The sequence below is a fragment of the Haliotis asinina genome, chromosome 5 (genome assembly GCF_037392515.1).
Source record: "Haliotis asinina isolate JCU_RB_2024 chromosome 5, JCU_Hal_asi_v2, whole genome shotgun sequence".
NCBI classification, from domain to species: domain Eukaryota; kingdom Metazoa; phylum Mollusca; class Gastropoda; order Lepetellida; family Haliotidae; genus Haliotis; species Haliotis asinina.
In genome coordinates this window covers 38,085,483-38,099,815 of record NC_090284.1, presented here as the reverse complement: position 1 = coordinate 38,099,815, position 14,333 = coordinate 38,085,483, and the positions used below count along the sequence as shown (strand labels likewise).

At 37.3% G+C, this 14,333-nt stretch overlaps 1 protein-coding gene across 1 annotated transcript in view; it reads right to left on the bottom strand.

The window, feature by feature from the left end:
* LOC137284355 (polycystin-1-like) overlaps positions 1 to 12,051 on the bottom strand; it is a 58,907-nt gene extending 46,856 nt beyond the window's left edge. The window contains exons 1-10 of the mRNA XM_067816133.1: positions 11,892 to 12,051; positions 9,364 to 9,717; positions 7,199 to 7,267; positions 5,387 to 5,464; positions 4,268 to 4,336; positions 3,524 to 3,592; positions 3,108 to 3,179; positions 2,458 to 2,529; positions 2,198 to 2,269; positions 1,819 to 1,982 (exon numbers count right to left, since the gene is read on the bottom strand). Coding sequence (XP_067672234.1) covers positions 1,819 to 1,982; positions 2,198 to 2,269; positions 2,458 to 2,529; positions 3,108 to 3,179; positions 3,524 to 3,592; positions 4,268 to 4,336; positions 5,387 to 5,464; positions 7,199 to 7,267; positions 9,364 to 9,599 — 901 coding nt within the window. The 5' untranslated portion in view covers positions 9,600 to 9,717; positions 11,892 to 12,051. The remainder of the gene's footprint in view (positions 1 to 1,818; positions 1,983 to 2,197; positions 2,270 to 2,457; positions 2,530 to 3,107; positions 3,180 to 3,523; positions 3,593 to 4,267; positions 4,337 to 5,386; positions 5,465 to 7,198; positions 7,268 to 9,363; positions 9,718 to 11,891) is intronic.
* Positions 12,052 to 14,333: the final 2,282 nt, after the last annotated feature.

Genomic DNA, 14,333 nt, shown 5'->3' with positions numbered 1-14,333 from the left:
TAAGGAGAAAGATATACTACAAAACTGATCTGAAGATATTTTAGTACCAAACTGCCCAATTGATAATACAGACTTTTGTTAAACTCATAATACACCATACACCTTAATAAACATTTCCCGTACGAAATGTTAAAACATACCATGAAGGACAAGTTTGTCTTTCTCATTCAGTCAAATCATATCATGTAATTCACTTTAATCATGTTAATCTCATTGAGTTCAGGACAAATAAGGCAGCATAAAAAAATTAAATGCTTCTCAGGCACATTTTTTTCAAAAGTGATGAGGGCGGTAGGAATTTATTTTTAATTTTTGATTGAAGAAACAGTGACGAGGGAGGAACACATTTTCATTTTTTTCCCTCAGAATTACAGTTTGGGAAGCTTAGCACATGTGAAAAAGTTGTAGATTCAGTCAAAACTCGTTTTTGCAGACACTCATTCTTATGGTGGACAAATGGATGAACGGGACGTGGCAAAGTCAAAATTATTTTTTTAAATGGCAACAAAAAATTGTTATGTGAATAAATAAAAGTGACGTGCTGATGCCCAAGAAATATTTTGCTTTTTTCATTTAGCCAAAAGTTTAATCCACACTCATTCGGCAGGAATGTTTGCTATTATTGCCATCATTATGTATTGATTTCAGATTGGTGTTTTGCACCTGATGACCGATTCTGGTCATGTGGTTTGAGAAAGAGAAAGAATCAGAATCCACCAAAAGCTGATAATCATGAATGGTGTGGTGTGAGTAAAAAGGCCTTGGAACTGAAAACCAAACTTCAGTTTATATGTTACTTAAAAACTCTTGACTGAGGGAGTGAGTGATTTCAATTTTACACCAGAAATGGGCTTCACACATAACAACCCTTGAAATATACAAACAAATATTAGTGACAAGGTAATTTTATCTTTAGGGGAAATTTACACAGTTTAACAAGACAAAAAAGACAATTAATTTGGATTTCTTTTCATGATCACTGTCCTTCATGTTATACTGAGAAAAATAATTATCCCATTAAATATACCCAGGCTCCAAGCGCAACTGATTCTCTGACAGTATTGCATTCTTCAAAGTGTTATTTACATGTAATGAAGGTATTGTTTGATCCTTAACACTTGCAGAGAATAAGTTACCTTGTCTGATCACACCTGTTGTACAGCCAGTCCCATGATATAGTATTGTACCGTGTAACCATGGTAAATATTTCTGAACCTCCACCAAACAAGTTGGTATATTATCATGTTCACAGATTCTTGTTGTCATATTAGGCAACTAATGTGTACAGCATTTAAGTGTGCAACATTTGGTTGTACTTGATACACACAGTGATAGGGGACATTCTTACTCTGACACAGTGATTTAGTACAGTTATGTGTGAAAGTCATGAAGAAGTTCAGAGGTTTCAGATTATTTTCATTGCTATTTTGATTCATTGTTTTTTCCAAATTCAGAATTTAGATAATATTTTGACTGAGTTGATCCACCATTTTTAGAAAATTCTATGAAAAAGTAAACAACATTTTGGTTCCAGAGAGACTACTCTCAAATATTCCTAAATTTCTGTTTGGATTACTAAATTTCTGTTTCATATGAAGATTACTACCCACCTAGAACACATTATTTCATCACAACTGAACATATACATAATGAAAATACAACCCTGTAGTCAACAGGAATCTGCCAACATAACAAGTAAAGTCCTCTACTTCATAATAATCATCAAACTGCTATTGTTTCTATGTTTCAGAGAAGTATAAATACAAATGAATAAAGTTCCCCTTTGAAAACAAACATTGGCATAAATGGCAGACTTACAAGAAAATTTGGACCTGGATACATCCATAAGGGCTGTATCTGAGTGTTTGGAGCACCGGACTTGGTCGCGGTCCTGGAAAGTAGTCTGCTCTTTCTTCTCATTCATCCGATCATGCAGCCATTGAAGAGAGCAGTCACAGTTCCATGGGTTGTCAGCCAGCCAGCTGCAGCAAGTCAATCAAACCCTTAACATGTGAATTAGCAAAGAACTCATCTTTCAGCTTGATTTACAATGACGCCTCTCCATAAAATCATCATCATCATCACTCCTAGCTATAAAGTATGAACACTGATGTCAACAGTGATGATATGAACTCATTAAGTCTTTCCAGCTGCAGGGGGGCTAAATATGACGAGCATGATACAAATTAATACTTACATTTTGTTTAAGTGTTTAAGTTTATCAAATTCACTCTCTAATAAAGTTGTGAGCTTGTTGTTGTTCAAATGGCTGAAAGATAAAAATAGGAAAATAAATAAAAAACAAAATCTAGTTTAATATTTCCACAGTGTTTGCTTATAATGACTAAAATGTGACAGGCAAATCTGGAGAACTCTTATCAGTACATCACAGAGTGGCCTGTGTATCTATGTATGTAGGAGAGAGATCTGTTGTAGCAACAAGGAGGAATTGCTTACAGTTCCTTAAGGTCTGTCCTATGAAAAAGGGTTTCTTTCTCGATGTGTGATATGTCATTCCCAGAGATGTCCCTGAAATACACAAGTAACACCATCAAAATCTGTTTATGTAAAATAATTTTGCTCATAAATAAAATAAGAGTTGAAACTCAATACCTTTCCATACTTTAAACTGTGCTTCAGTGGCCTGTTGGCATGCCATGATAAGATATATGTTTGGTATTGCATAAGGACACACATTCACCAAAACATATGACCTTGTATGTGTCTAATGACTACCATCCCAACTTCCAATATGTTTCTCAGTCAAATATCACAAAGTGTTTTGTAATTAAAGATTAAAATAGAATAAATAAACAGCAATCTTTCCTTTGGAACAAGAGGTATCCACACTACTGGATGTAAATCTGTATATCCCAATACAAACTGCATCACAACCAATGCACTGTGCTACATATCATGTTATAATCTATATATTCCAATACAAACTGCATCACAACCAATGCACAGTGCTACATATCATGTTATAATCTGTATGGTTCTAACTTCACAAACTTTGCAGTACTGATTACACCATATGATGGATCTTCCACTATCTTTTCAGTTTAGCTCTTCACTGACACTAAATGCTTTTTACATGGTGTACTTACAATGTTTCCAATCTCGTGAATACTTTGAGGGCTTCAAAAGGGAAGTCAGCAAAGTGTGAATCGGCTAAGCGGCTGTAAGAACAAGAAATATAACCCCTTCACATACATGATCATAAAATGACCAAGTTCAATTATAACATATGAAAAGATGTTAACTTTCAAACTCACTACTCATACGAATACTTGCAGTAGCATTCTGTACGACGAGACATATATGTACGCTGAAGTAATGGCAAACTATGGCAAACTATTGTGCACTAATGCCAGGCAATTGTGCACTGGACTGAGACTGTTGTGCACTGTTTTCAGGCTATTGTGTACTGCTGTCAGACTATTGTGCACTGTTGACAGAATATGAAGGTCCAAAGGCAAACTTCATGTAAACTAGGTGTTAACCAGTAGCACTGAAAACTTACAATTCCTCAACAGAAATGTCATGGTCATCATCAAAACTGAACCTTTCCAATGGATTGCTTGACAAATCCCTGAAAAAAGAACATTTGCCAGTGATATTTATAATAATGGATCAAAACCCAGACCACTAACTGATATACACTGTAGTCAGTCGACACAGCCCATCAAACCTTTGGAGTAAAAGAACCATGAACATGCCATTTTATGAAATCAGTTTACGTTCTCCTAGAAATGGAGCTGTTTTAACCAAAACAGGTATTATGTGAGCGCGTGAAAATGCCTTGAACAGCATTCCTGTTATATATAACAGCAAGTCAGCTGACTGACAAGGGAGGTAGTCCTGGGGTAGCACATGTTGCAGGTGGTATATACATCAATGAAATTAACACAGACCATAACGAATCATCAAGATAAACATAGGAGCTGAATCAGAAATGGATCTTGAAAGGTTAACAAGAGCGAATTGCACTAGAACACTGCACTAAACCACATATCCTTACATCCTAAATGAAATTCAAAGTTCACAAAAACACTTTTCATGATATTCAGTCTATTGTAAGTCTCATAACGAATTTATAATATCAGAATCATTGAAGTGAAGGACACACACTGAAAGAGGAATTACAAAATGGAACAGCCTTTACACTGATGTCACCAAGGATATTACATTTTCACATGAGATGTTTGGTGTCTGAGATCTCCAAGCAACACAAACCGTACAGAATCAAATATTGAAATGTACTCACAAAATTTTAAGTTTGGTACCATGCAGATAGGAAGTATCAATTTTCTTTATGTTATTGTGTTGTAGATACCTGAAAGATTCAAAAGAAGATATGGGGTATAAAAGGGTTGGGGTAGGTGGAGAAATTCAACTATTTTCGGCACAAAAACATTAAAATCTAAACTTACAAGTCTGTCAAAGCACAAGCAAACAGGAAATCTGAGAGCACAACCCAGTGAAGAAATGGGTGTATACCTTTGATGGTGGTGATGTTTTATTTTGACATGAAAAATATTTTTTCGAACCAAAGCAAGGGAAGTATGTTGCAAACCTTTACTTGCTTCACTTGCATATGAGAAGACTGGTCATATTCTCTATGCTGTGCAAGCCTATTTGTGCCACAGTTTACCTGTGGTGTAAGGAGACACACATAGGACAGTTCAGCTCCTTCAGCCTACCAAATCTGTAGGCTCAAATATATGTTCTGAGAAAACTTTCCTAAACAAAAAACATTTGGGGAAGGTCCCAGGGCAGAGGAATGTAAGGGACAAGAGGGTAGGAGAGTGAGTGAATGAGTTTGGTTTCATGCCACTTTTAGCAATATTCCAGCAACATCACAGCAGGGGACACCAGAGATGGGCTTCACACATTGTACCCATGTGGGGAATCGAACCCAGGTCTTCGGCATGCACTATACTGTTAGAGAGAAATCAAGGTAGAAATGTACAATAGTGCTAAAAATCAGGATCTGTACCAAGTTTTAAGACATTTTGAATGAGTCTTCTATAGATGTTTACATGGTCAGTGACAGTCAGATGTCAGACATCAGAAAACACAAGTCATAACACAGGCCCACCTGATCTTTCAGTCAGTCAGATGGCAGACATCAGAAAACACAAGTCATAACACAGGCCCACCTGATCTTTCAGTCAGTCAGATGGCAGACATCAGAAAACACAAGTCATAACATAGGCCCACCTGATCTTTCAGTCAGTCAGATGGCAGACGTCAGAAAATACAAGTCATAACATAGGCCCACCTGATCTTTCAGTCAGTCAGATGCTTTTAGGAAGAACATATGAGCTTTGCATTATTTTTCCATAAATAACCAATATCTTTTAAGTTGTATTGAACAACTCACAGTTCTTCTAGATGTTGTAGAGCAAGTAGAGTCTTGGCAATTCCCGAGTCACTCTCTAATTTGTTGGAGGAGAAATCACTACAATGAAATAGAATCATAAATAAGATACTATCTATTTCTTGCTAGACACTTGCTACTTGTGTCAAGCTTCTAAACATGATGTGAGAACTACAGCTATATGTTCAAAACTGTAACTTCGGCTTTGTTTAAATCAGAAACACATTGTCCATAATATTTGGCTGTTATGGGAGAATAGAAAAGAGGAATATTTCCACTAGATTTTAGTACATCCCTAAGAACAATGGGCTACTGAGTGAAAACAAGCTGCACTGACAAAGAATATTTTCAATCATATCTTAAGGAAATGCCAATGTGGCCTTCTACAAATGGCCTTAGTATCACCAAGATGATCTTTACTCATATCAAAATTCACTTGTGGTACTATCATTGTCAAGGTTTGTTTTAGTTAAGAATTAATGCAGACATGGACTAACAACTTAATAAACAATCATAAAATCTTATGGACCGTAGTATATGCTAGCTACTTATCTGTGAAGCTAATCAAATGTGTTAAGTATTTGAACCAAAGTACTTTTGTGCTACCTCACAGTGTCTTCAGTGAAAGAAGGGTATATCAATGAGATATTCTGCCAGTCAAATTCAAATCACACCATGGCTGCCACTAAACAAACATCTGTGGTCAGAATGACCTGTCATCCAACTAAGCAGAGTCATGCTTACCAGACAGGGAAGGGATAGTTGGAAAATCCTTCTCAACCATGCTAATTGGAAAGAGTTAACACAAGGTCATGGACACCTGTGGGCTATATACCTGATTCCTTCAGAATCATCCAATGGCACAAACATTTCAAACAGGAGACATTTTCCATTGACCGTACAAAGCACGGCCATCCAGTGTTAGTCGTCTAACAGACAGACCTGATTTTCTTAACCAAAAACTTCACCAAATATTCCTCAAAGCTGAGTCTATAATGGAAGTTGCCAGTTTGGAACAACTGCCTTAAAGCTGACGGAAGCTGTTTGTGACTGGCTAATGTTAACTTCTTGTTCGTCATTTCAGACAAAGTGGCAGGGGTCATTGTGACATGTAGTGGGGTGTCTTCAGATCTTTGAGTAGCAGTAGCAAAGCACTGAGATCAGAATAGTGTTATGGTGTCATTGTGACCTGTAGTAGGGTGTTTTCAGATCTTTGAGTAGCAGTAGCAAGCACTGAGATCAGAATAGTGTCATGGTGTCATTGTGACCTGTAGTGGGGTGTCTTCAGGTCTTTGAGTTGCAGTAGCAAGCACTGAGATCAGAATAGTGTCATGGTGTCATTGTGACCTGTAGTGGGGTGTCTTCAGATCTTTGAGTAGCAGTAGCAAAAAACTGAGATCAGAATAGTGTCATGGTGTCATTGTGACCTGTAGTGGGGTGTCTTCAGGTCTTTGAGTTGCAGTAGCAAGCACTGAGATCAGAATAGTGTCATGGTGTCATTGTGACCTGTAGTGGGGTGTCTTCAGGTCTTTGAGTAGCAGCAGCAAAGAACTGAGATCAGAATAGTGTCATGGTGTCATTGTGACCTGTAGTGGGGTGTCTTCAGGTCTTTGAGTAGCAGTAGCAAGTGCTGAGATCAGATTTTGATGAGATTGACATATCACTTCTATTACAGCATCTAACTGTATATATTGTGAAAAGACATGAGACAATTTGGGTACACAAATATACATGAAAAGAAACAACCTAGTGAACCTGTTAAAGGTACTTGATGTTCAATGACTTATATTTAAGTATCGTTGATAGTGAGCTTACATTATTTTCAGGTTAGAAAACCTATCATCAGTGAGGTCCATCCGTGTCAAGCTGTTTGCAGTAAAATATCTGAAACACAAACTTAAATTTGACAACAACTAGAACATACTATATTTACATCTGTATAGCAGGAATTTGACTACTGTAAACAGCCAAATTTTCACGACTGTTTAATTTTCGCGAACTTTGCATCAGACTTCATGACGCGAGAATAAAAACATGCGATAATATACATATATCATTCACTTTATTCAGAGAAGTCAACAACTTGAAAACAATACAAGTGTACACTGCTCATTCATTTAATAAGTAACTGGTTTCCGTTTCCTTTGATGTTTGAAAAAGACAAACAAGATTTACTGGTTTTGGAGATTCATGTTTTCACAGTCTACATAAGCAGTCACAACACATGAGAAGAGATTATTATATATTCATTGCTCTAACAACCGGTTAAAGAGAACTAGGTTTGACAACAATTACATTTGTTTTTAAATCACTACGCAAATCTGTTTATCTTATCACAGCTCAATGATCACGCAACTGGGTGTTGTGTTAAAACATTCAGAGACGCCCTCTGTTACAAGATCACACGTTTGTCACGTGACCGGTCTTTTTCATGGCTGAATGAAAGATTTATCGATCAATATTCTGCTTGCAAACCGTAGTCATATAAAGTACCCTCTAGACCTATATCTCAGGTATTTATACTGTATTGCATTTGTCAATATATTTGTCAACTAGCGCCTCGCTTTCAGCTCAACTTTCAGGGTAAACTGCTGTTTTGGGGGGTGTATACAGTCAAATCTATAAAGCTATGTTGATAAGAATGAACTGGTAATCATACATGTGGTCGATGAAAGGTATTGCAATTAAACATCAATAGATATGAATACTCAGTGCATTGAAGAATTTGGTCAAATGTAAGGTGTTATAAGATTGTTCTGAAAGGAACTTGACCAAATAGTACTGGAACTGACATGCTAATAAGAAAATAGATATGTTCCAACATTGGACATCTTTTGGAACTTTAAACTGTAGTTTGTTGACACTTGTGGAATCAACACGCACCAGAATGACAACACAAGGACTATACAAGGAGCACTTTTAAACTTGTGCAAAATACTTACAGGTGTGTCACATTGTTGATTACCTACAGATATGTGTCATTGTTTATACATTACAGGTATGTGATATTGTTGATAGTGTACAGGTTTGTGACTTTTATTGATTACAGGCTCATGCCTTTTTATATTAATTGCAGGTATTTCACTTTTTTTATTAAGTACAGTTATGTGAAATTGTTAATTAATTACAGGTTTACAGGTATGTGACATTGTTGATTAATGACAGGTATGTGATATTGCTGATAACTAACAGGTTTGTGACATTGTTGATTACTTACAGGTATGTGATATTGCTGATCAATTACAAGCATGTGACATTGTTACTCACAGGCACCTGACACTGTAGATTACTTACAGGTATGTGACATTGCTGATTAATTAAAGGCATGTGACATTGTTGATTACTTACAGGTATGTGACATTGTTGATTACTTACAAGCATGTGACATTGTTAATTACTTACAAGTACATCATACTGTTGATTACTTACAGGTGTATGACACTGTTGATTCCTTACACATACAATGTTGTTGAGTACATCAAGGTGAATTGTAAAGGTCACCTTGTTAAGAACTTACATGTATATGATTCTGTTGATAACCAACAGGTATTTACCACAGATGTACGACATTATTCATTGCTTTCTAATATCTGACATTGTTGATTATTTTAGTGAGTGAGTGAGTTTAGTTCTGTGCCTAACTCAGCAATATTCGAGCTATATGAGAGCAGTCTGTAAATAATCGAGTCTGGACCAGACAATCCAGTGATCAACAGCATGAGTATCGATCTATGCAATTAGAATATGGTGACATGTGTCAACCAAGTCAATGAGACCATCCTATCAACCCTATATCCTACACCTCTCACAGCAAGCATCTTCCTGATAATCATGTCTAACCCAGATCTTCATAGGTGATTAATTACAGGTATATCATATTGCTGAAAGGCCAGGGAAACAGTCCACATGTGTGTTGAATTATGCTACATGTATCTAAAACTGTAAATATACTACAGGTAAGTGACAATTTCCATACTTACAGGTATTGTACACCACTTGGGAAGTACTTGGCATGGGGGAATGTTCCGATCTTCTTGTTCTCACAATGCACTGTTGTTGATGAGCAGCTACATCCATGTGTCGACTGGAGATAGGGACACTCCCCCCTGACTGCCCCCACCAACAGGCAACCCCTTCCCCCCAGCACCAACAGTAGCCACAGCAGTGTGCTAAAGCCATGGCTGCCGTAGATGAGCGCAGTGGACCGTGTCACCATACTCGACTGCTGGCCTGTGCCCAGTCCTGGTCCAGGTGAGACAGGTACGCAGCCGGACGCAGGTGTTCCCTCATACTCGCTCTCCTGGGGCAGGTGTGTCAAACTCCCTCTCTAGCACCTGCAAAGGAAACATTGTTTCAGCTTGGTCACATCATTAACAGGTGCATTTCAAGGTTCAAATTCGTCACAGGTGGTTGGTTGACACAGAGGTTGGGGCAAGGGAGGATCGGCGTGCACAGTGGTAATTGAATGTTGCATACAGTATAACCAACTGTAGGGCTGCATGAAAATAGACTTCATCCAGAACTTATCCATTCCATCAACACAAACACACACTTTACAGTCATACACACAACTCAATACTCCAATGAAACATAGAACTAAATACCTTTGCCTTGCAATCATCACTGTTATATACATGACCTGTCAACCATGTCTGCTTGTCTGTATAAAAAAATCCCTACCCTCAACAGCGTAAAATAGCCGTTAGACCACTAGCACATGACTAGATGGCTAGTAAAAATCCAGTTGGACCAGTAAATCTCCACACTCCCTGGCTTAGGACTGGAGGGTGAATTTTCATGGTGTCATTTTTTGAAACATATATCACTCTCCAACTTGTTAAGTCATAATACATATCAAGCAAAATTGTGGCCTGATAAATTGTGGTATTTTACCTTCTTGTAATCTTTTGCTAAGTTTGTACATTCAGATTTCGGGCTGGTGAATTATCTTGTGGGCTAGTAACTTTCAGGCATACCTAGCCTGACTGTCAAGCAAAATTTGGAAACTGTTCTCATTGTGTCCCCTCCAGTGACATAAGTTATATATCCAAGAGTAGGACAAAATCCCAGCCGGACATAAATCCATAGAACAAAATCCCACTGGACAAAATGTCTGCACACACCGGACAAAATCCCAACAGTGTGTAAAATGATATATGCCTTTTTTTAAAAATAGACTATATTTTACTTTTCCTTATAAATAAGCATTATTGACCATATGCACATAAGCACTAGTAACATGATTCAGCTCATTATACCTCTCATTAAACTCATAGTATAAATCAACACAATATAATTTTTCGTCATATTGATGATATGCACATAAACACTAAAACATGATTAAACTCATAAGAACTCTCATTTAACTCATTCATGAAAACATGATAATCAAACATTGCTACTAATTAAACTTGCTCACTGGTCTCTGTCATGTAAACATGATTAAATTAAAAATGGGATTTGGTCCTATGTTGGTTATTCTGGTGTAGGATTTGTCCAAAGACATTTTGTCCAATGAGATTTTGTCCGATTGGGATTTTGTCTGTCCCCATATAAAATACATCCACTCTCGCTGATAAAACATGCAACCTGTAAATGCCTCTGCTGTTTGTTTTGCTTTGAATCTTGCATTACATTTCAAAGAAAAATGTTCATAAACACACATTACCACTCATACAAACTAGGATTTGACCATGACTTTTATCCAAAATGCAAGGCAAAATCCATGTAATTCCAAACCTATTTCTTCAAAACTTCAATCACACATGACATGATTTTGCCCAAGCAATGTTGTTTAGGTACCTGATGACAATTTCAATATCTAAAAATCACTTTGATTATAATCAAAACCACAAACCTTACACATTCTTTGACATAATTGTTCTTAATCATACCATTTACAACTTTAATAAATTGTTTCAAGAATGATCCGGTGTTTTCAAACTGCATCTGATATCAGCAATAATGACATACTTATAATGCCTCTTGGTGTATACACTGCGTTGGTATTTAAGTTAATGACAAATCAATAATGCTAAGTATGGTATATAACACCCTGATGTATGGGAAAATATAGTTGAACTGGTTAACATTCCCTTTCAAATCAGTGATCTCCCTTAGTTTCAATCGTTCTCTGAAAATGTTATGCATTTTGTAACAGGGCAGCGGAGAAATAGTAACAATAATAAACATCTTTCTAAAACATAGTCAAATCAGATCAACTGATAATGTACAATTTGTTTTTGTAAATTTACGTGTCATGTAATGGCTAAATAAATAATTCAAAGATGTGTAAAAAGACAATGGTAAAACACTAGACTGGTAAATATTACTGCAGTACAGGTCAGTAGTGCAATGCTGGATTGACCAGTGTGTTACTGACCACAGTACATGAAGGTCCTGGAGTGCTCATACCTGACAGGTGTGACGCACAATCTACCTAAGCTAAACGGATTAAGGGATTAAGAAAACACCAACTGCTTGTGAACAAGACAATCGAGATACTCACGTAAATACCATCAAGACCATACTGATTGTTTAGATGGGACCATTTCCATAAACCTTCTCGAATATTTTGACAGATTTCCAATCGCTTTACCTGACATACTGTTCGATAGCAAGCTATTCACCCACGTGACATGCCGCCATTGTTGGTCGGGTCGTTCAATGAAAACAACCTTGCCCTTCTCGTTGCCTAGTTACCGATGACGCTAGAGCCATAAGTCAATAAAGGTTTTCTGCATGCACTGAACAGATACAGAGCAAATTATGCACCGTATAGAATGGACTTTTATTTGAAAGCAGTTGATCAGCACAGTCGATAGTGAAAGTAATTCAGGCTGATATAATGTAACGAGTGTATATTGTCGGGTGCTATGTAGGTTAAACCACCTCATAACGCCCGAGCGGAGATTGCATTGTCACATTGTGACAACTTGAGATGTGATAAGTTCTTGGATTTTACATTGTTAATCATCTCATAAATAGTTAAGAGGCATGTGTTTACTTTGTCTGCCTGTAAAATACAGGTGTCCTGTCTGATGTGTTGTTGCAAAAGTTCAGTTCAATCATGCTAAACTTAGAAGTGAGAAGACAATATGCTATTTATAGACGTCTACTCTATACTAAACAGCGAGAACGGAACAACTCCCTACACATTCCACACTGGCGTTTTCCCTCGGAATGATTCCACGACCGAACTGTACCCAGCACTGACATTTCCCCACGTTAACTGTGAAATTACATGTCTACAAAAGCGTACGATTTAGTTCACAATTATAGTCTAGTATACTTTACAAACGATTATGATATAAATATTGAGTGAGTTTAGTTCACCACCACACTCATTCATATTCCAGCGGCTGTCTGTAAATAATCGGTTCTGGAGCAGACAATCCAGTGATCAACAACATGAACATCCGAACCACCCGAACCCGTTAGTCGCGTCATACAACACATATGGGTTACTGAAGATCAGTTCTAACCCGGATCTTCACCCGTGTGATATGAATGTGAAAATATACAATCACTTGCCAACTTCAATATAATGTCTTCAGCTAATGTATGGGGGTGATGTTCTCTTTAACGTGACTTGACAGGATTAGCGAATGAAATTAAAAACATTACGAACGTAAAGATGACATTAAGAATTCTTTTGCCAAATTGTATGATAATAAACTGTTTCATTCAGTATCTCCTGGCATAAAGACGTTTTCAGCATGTCCTTCATGCAATAACCAAAGTCACAAACTCCCAACCCCATGCTTGTTAACATCATAGCCCCCATCTAAACCAGCCAACATATTACATAGTGTCAAATGAAAGGATTGGGAATTATCTATGTGGGTAAATGCCTGGACCAACCGCAAAACCTCGTATATTTTGATTATGAGTGAGTGAGTTTAGTTCTACGCCATACTCATCAATATCCCAGCGTTAAACAGCGGCCGCCCGTAAATAATCCAGTCTGGACCAGACGATCCAGTGATCAAAAGCATGAAAATTGCTCAACGCAACCTGGGATACGATGAGCGCGCCTGATCACCCGATCCCGTTCTTGTAGGTTCTTACGACAATTATGGTTACTGAAGATCAGTTCTACCCCGAGTCTTCACGGACTGCCAATGTATCCCAGTAGTGATGTGATTTATTCTGTTAACATTTTTTGTCAGATCGCTAGATATAAAGACCTGTTATATTTTCACTTGCCGTAAACGTTAAACAAAGGTTCCAATATCTTGTATATACTGTTTGTTCAGTTATAATAATAGAGACCTACGTTTATCATTTTACTAATCAGGCTAGTATTCATGGGTTGCTAGTTTCATGTACTCAAAAAATCTTTAGGCAGTAATTTGTGGATTTACTATTGATCTGAACCCCTTTGTAAAAACGTAACAGTCTAAGCAACCAACATGAAGTTAAATGTGTGCACCAGTATACTGAACGGGTTGTAACATGGGTCATCTCCCTTGTAATTTTCACTCATTCATTCATTCATTCATTCATTCATTCATTCATTCATTCATTCATTTCACTGAACTGCGGATCCTTCTCAGATTAACTTCCGGTTTGTATGTGATCGTTTTAAAAAGTACAATATCAATTGCAATGGTTTATTTGTATGTTGTATTCACAACAATGGTTCACCGCTTTCTGTTTGTGAACTTACAACACGCAGAGAGTGTTCTCTGCTTGCATTGGGAATATATCTATTCTGACGCTCGTTTCGTGAAACAAATGTAACACACTTATTTGTCGCCATGTTCTTCTGGTCAATAACGTTCGTCCTAAATGTCGTTACCTGGAAACCTGGCATTTATATGACGATCAGAACAATCTGTGACGTTCGTTTTAATCCACTCAGGACCCTTGCAGTGTTGAAAAGGCACAAAGGCGAATTGGCATTCCTACTGAATTTGAATGTGTTTAATCTAGGACAATCCCCCTT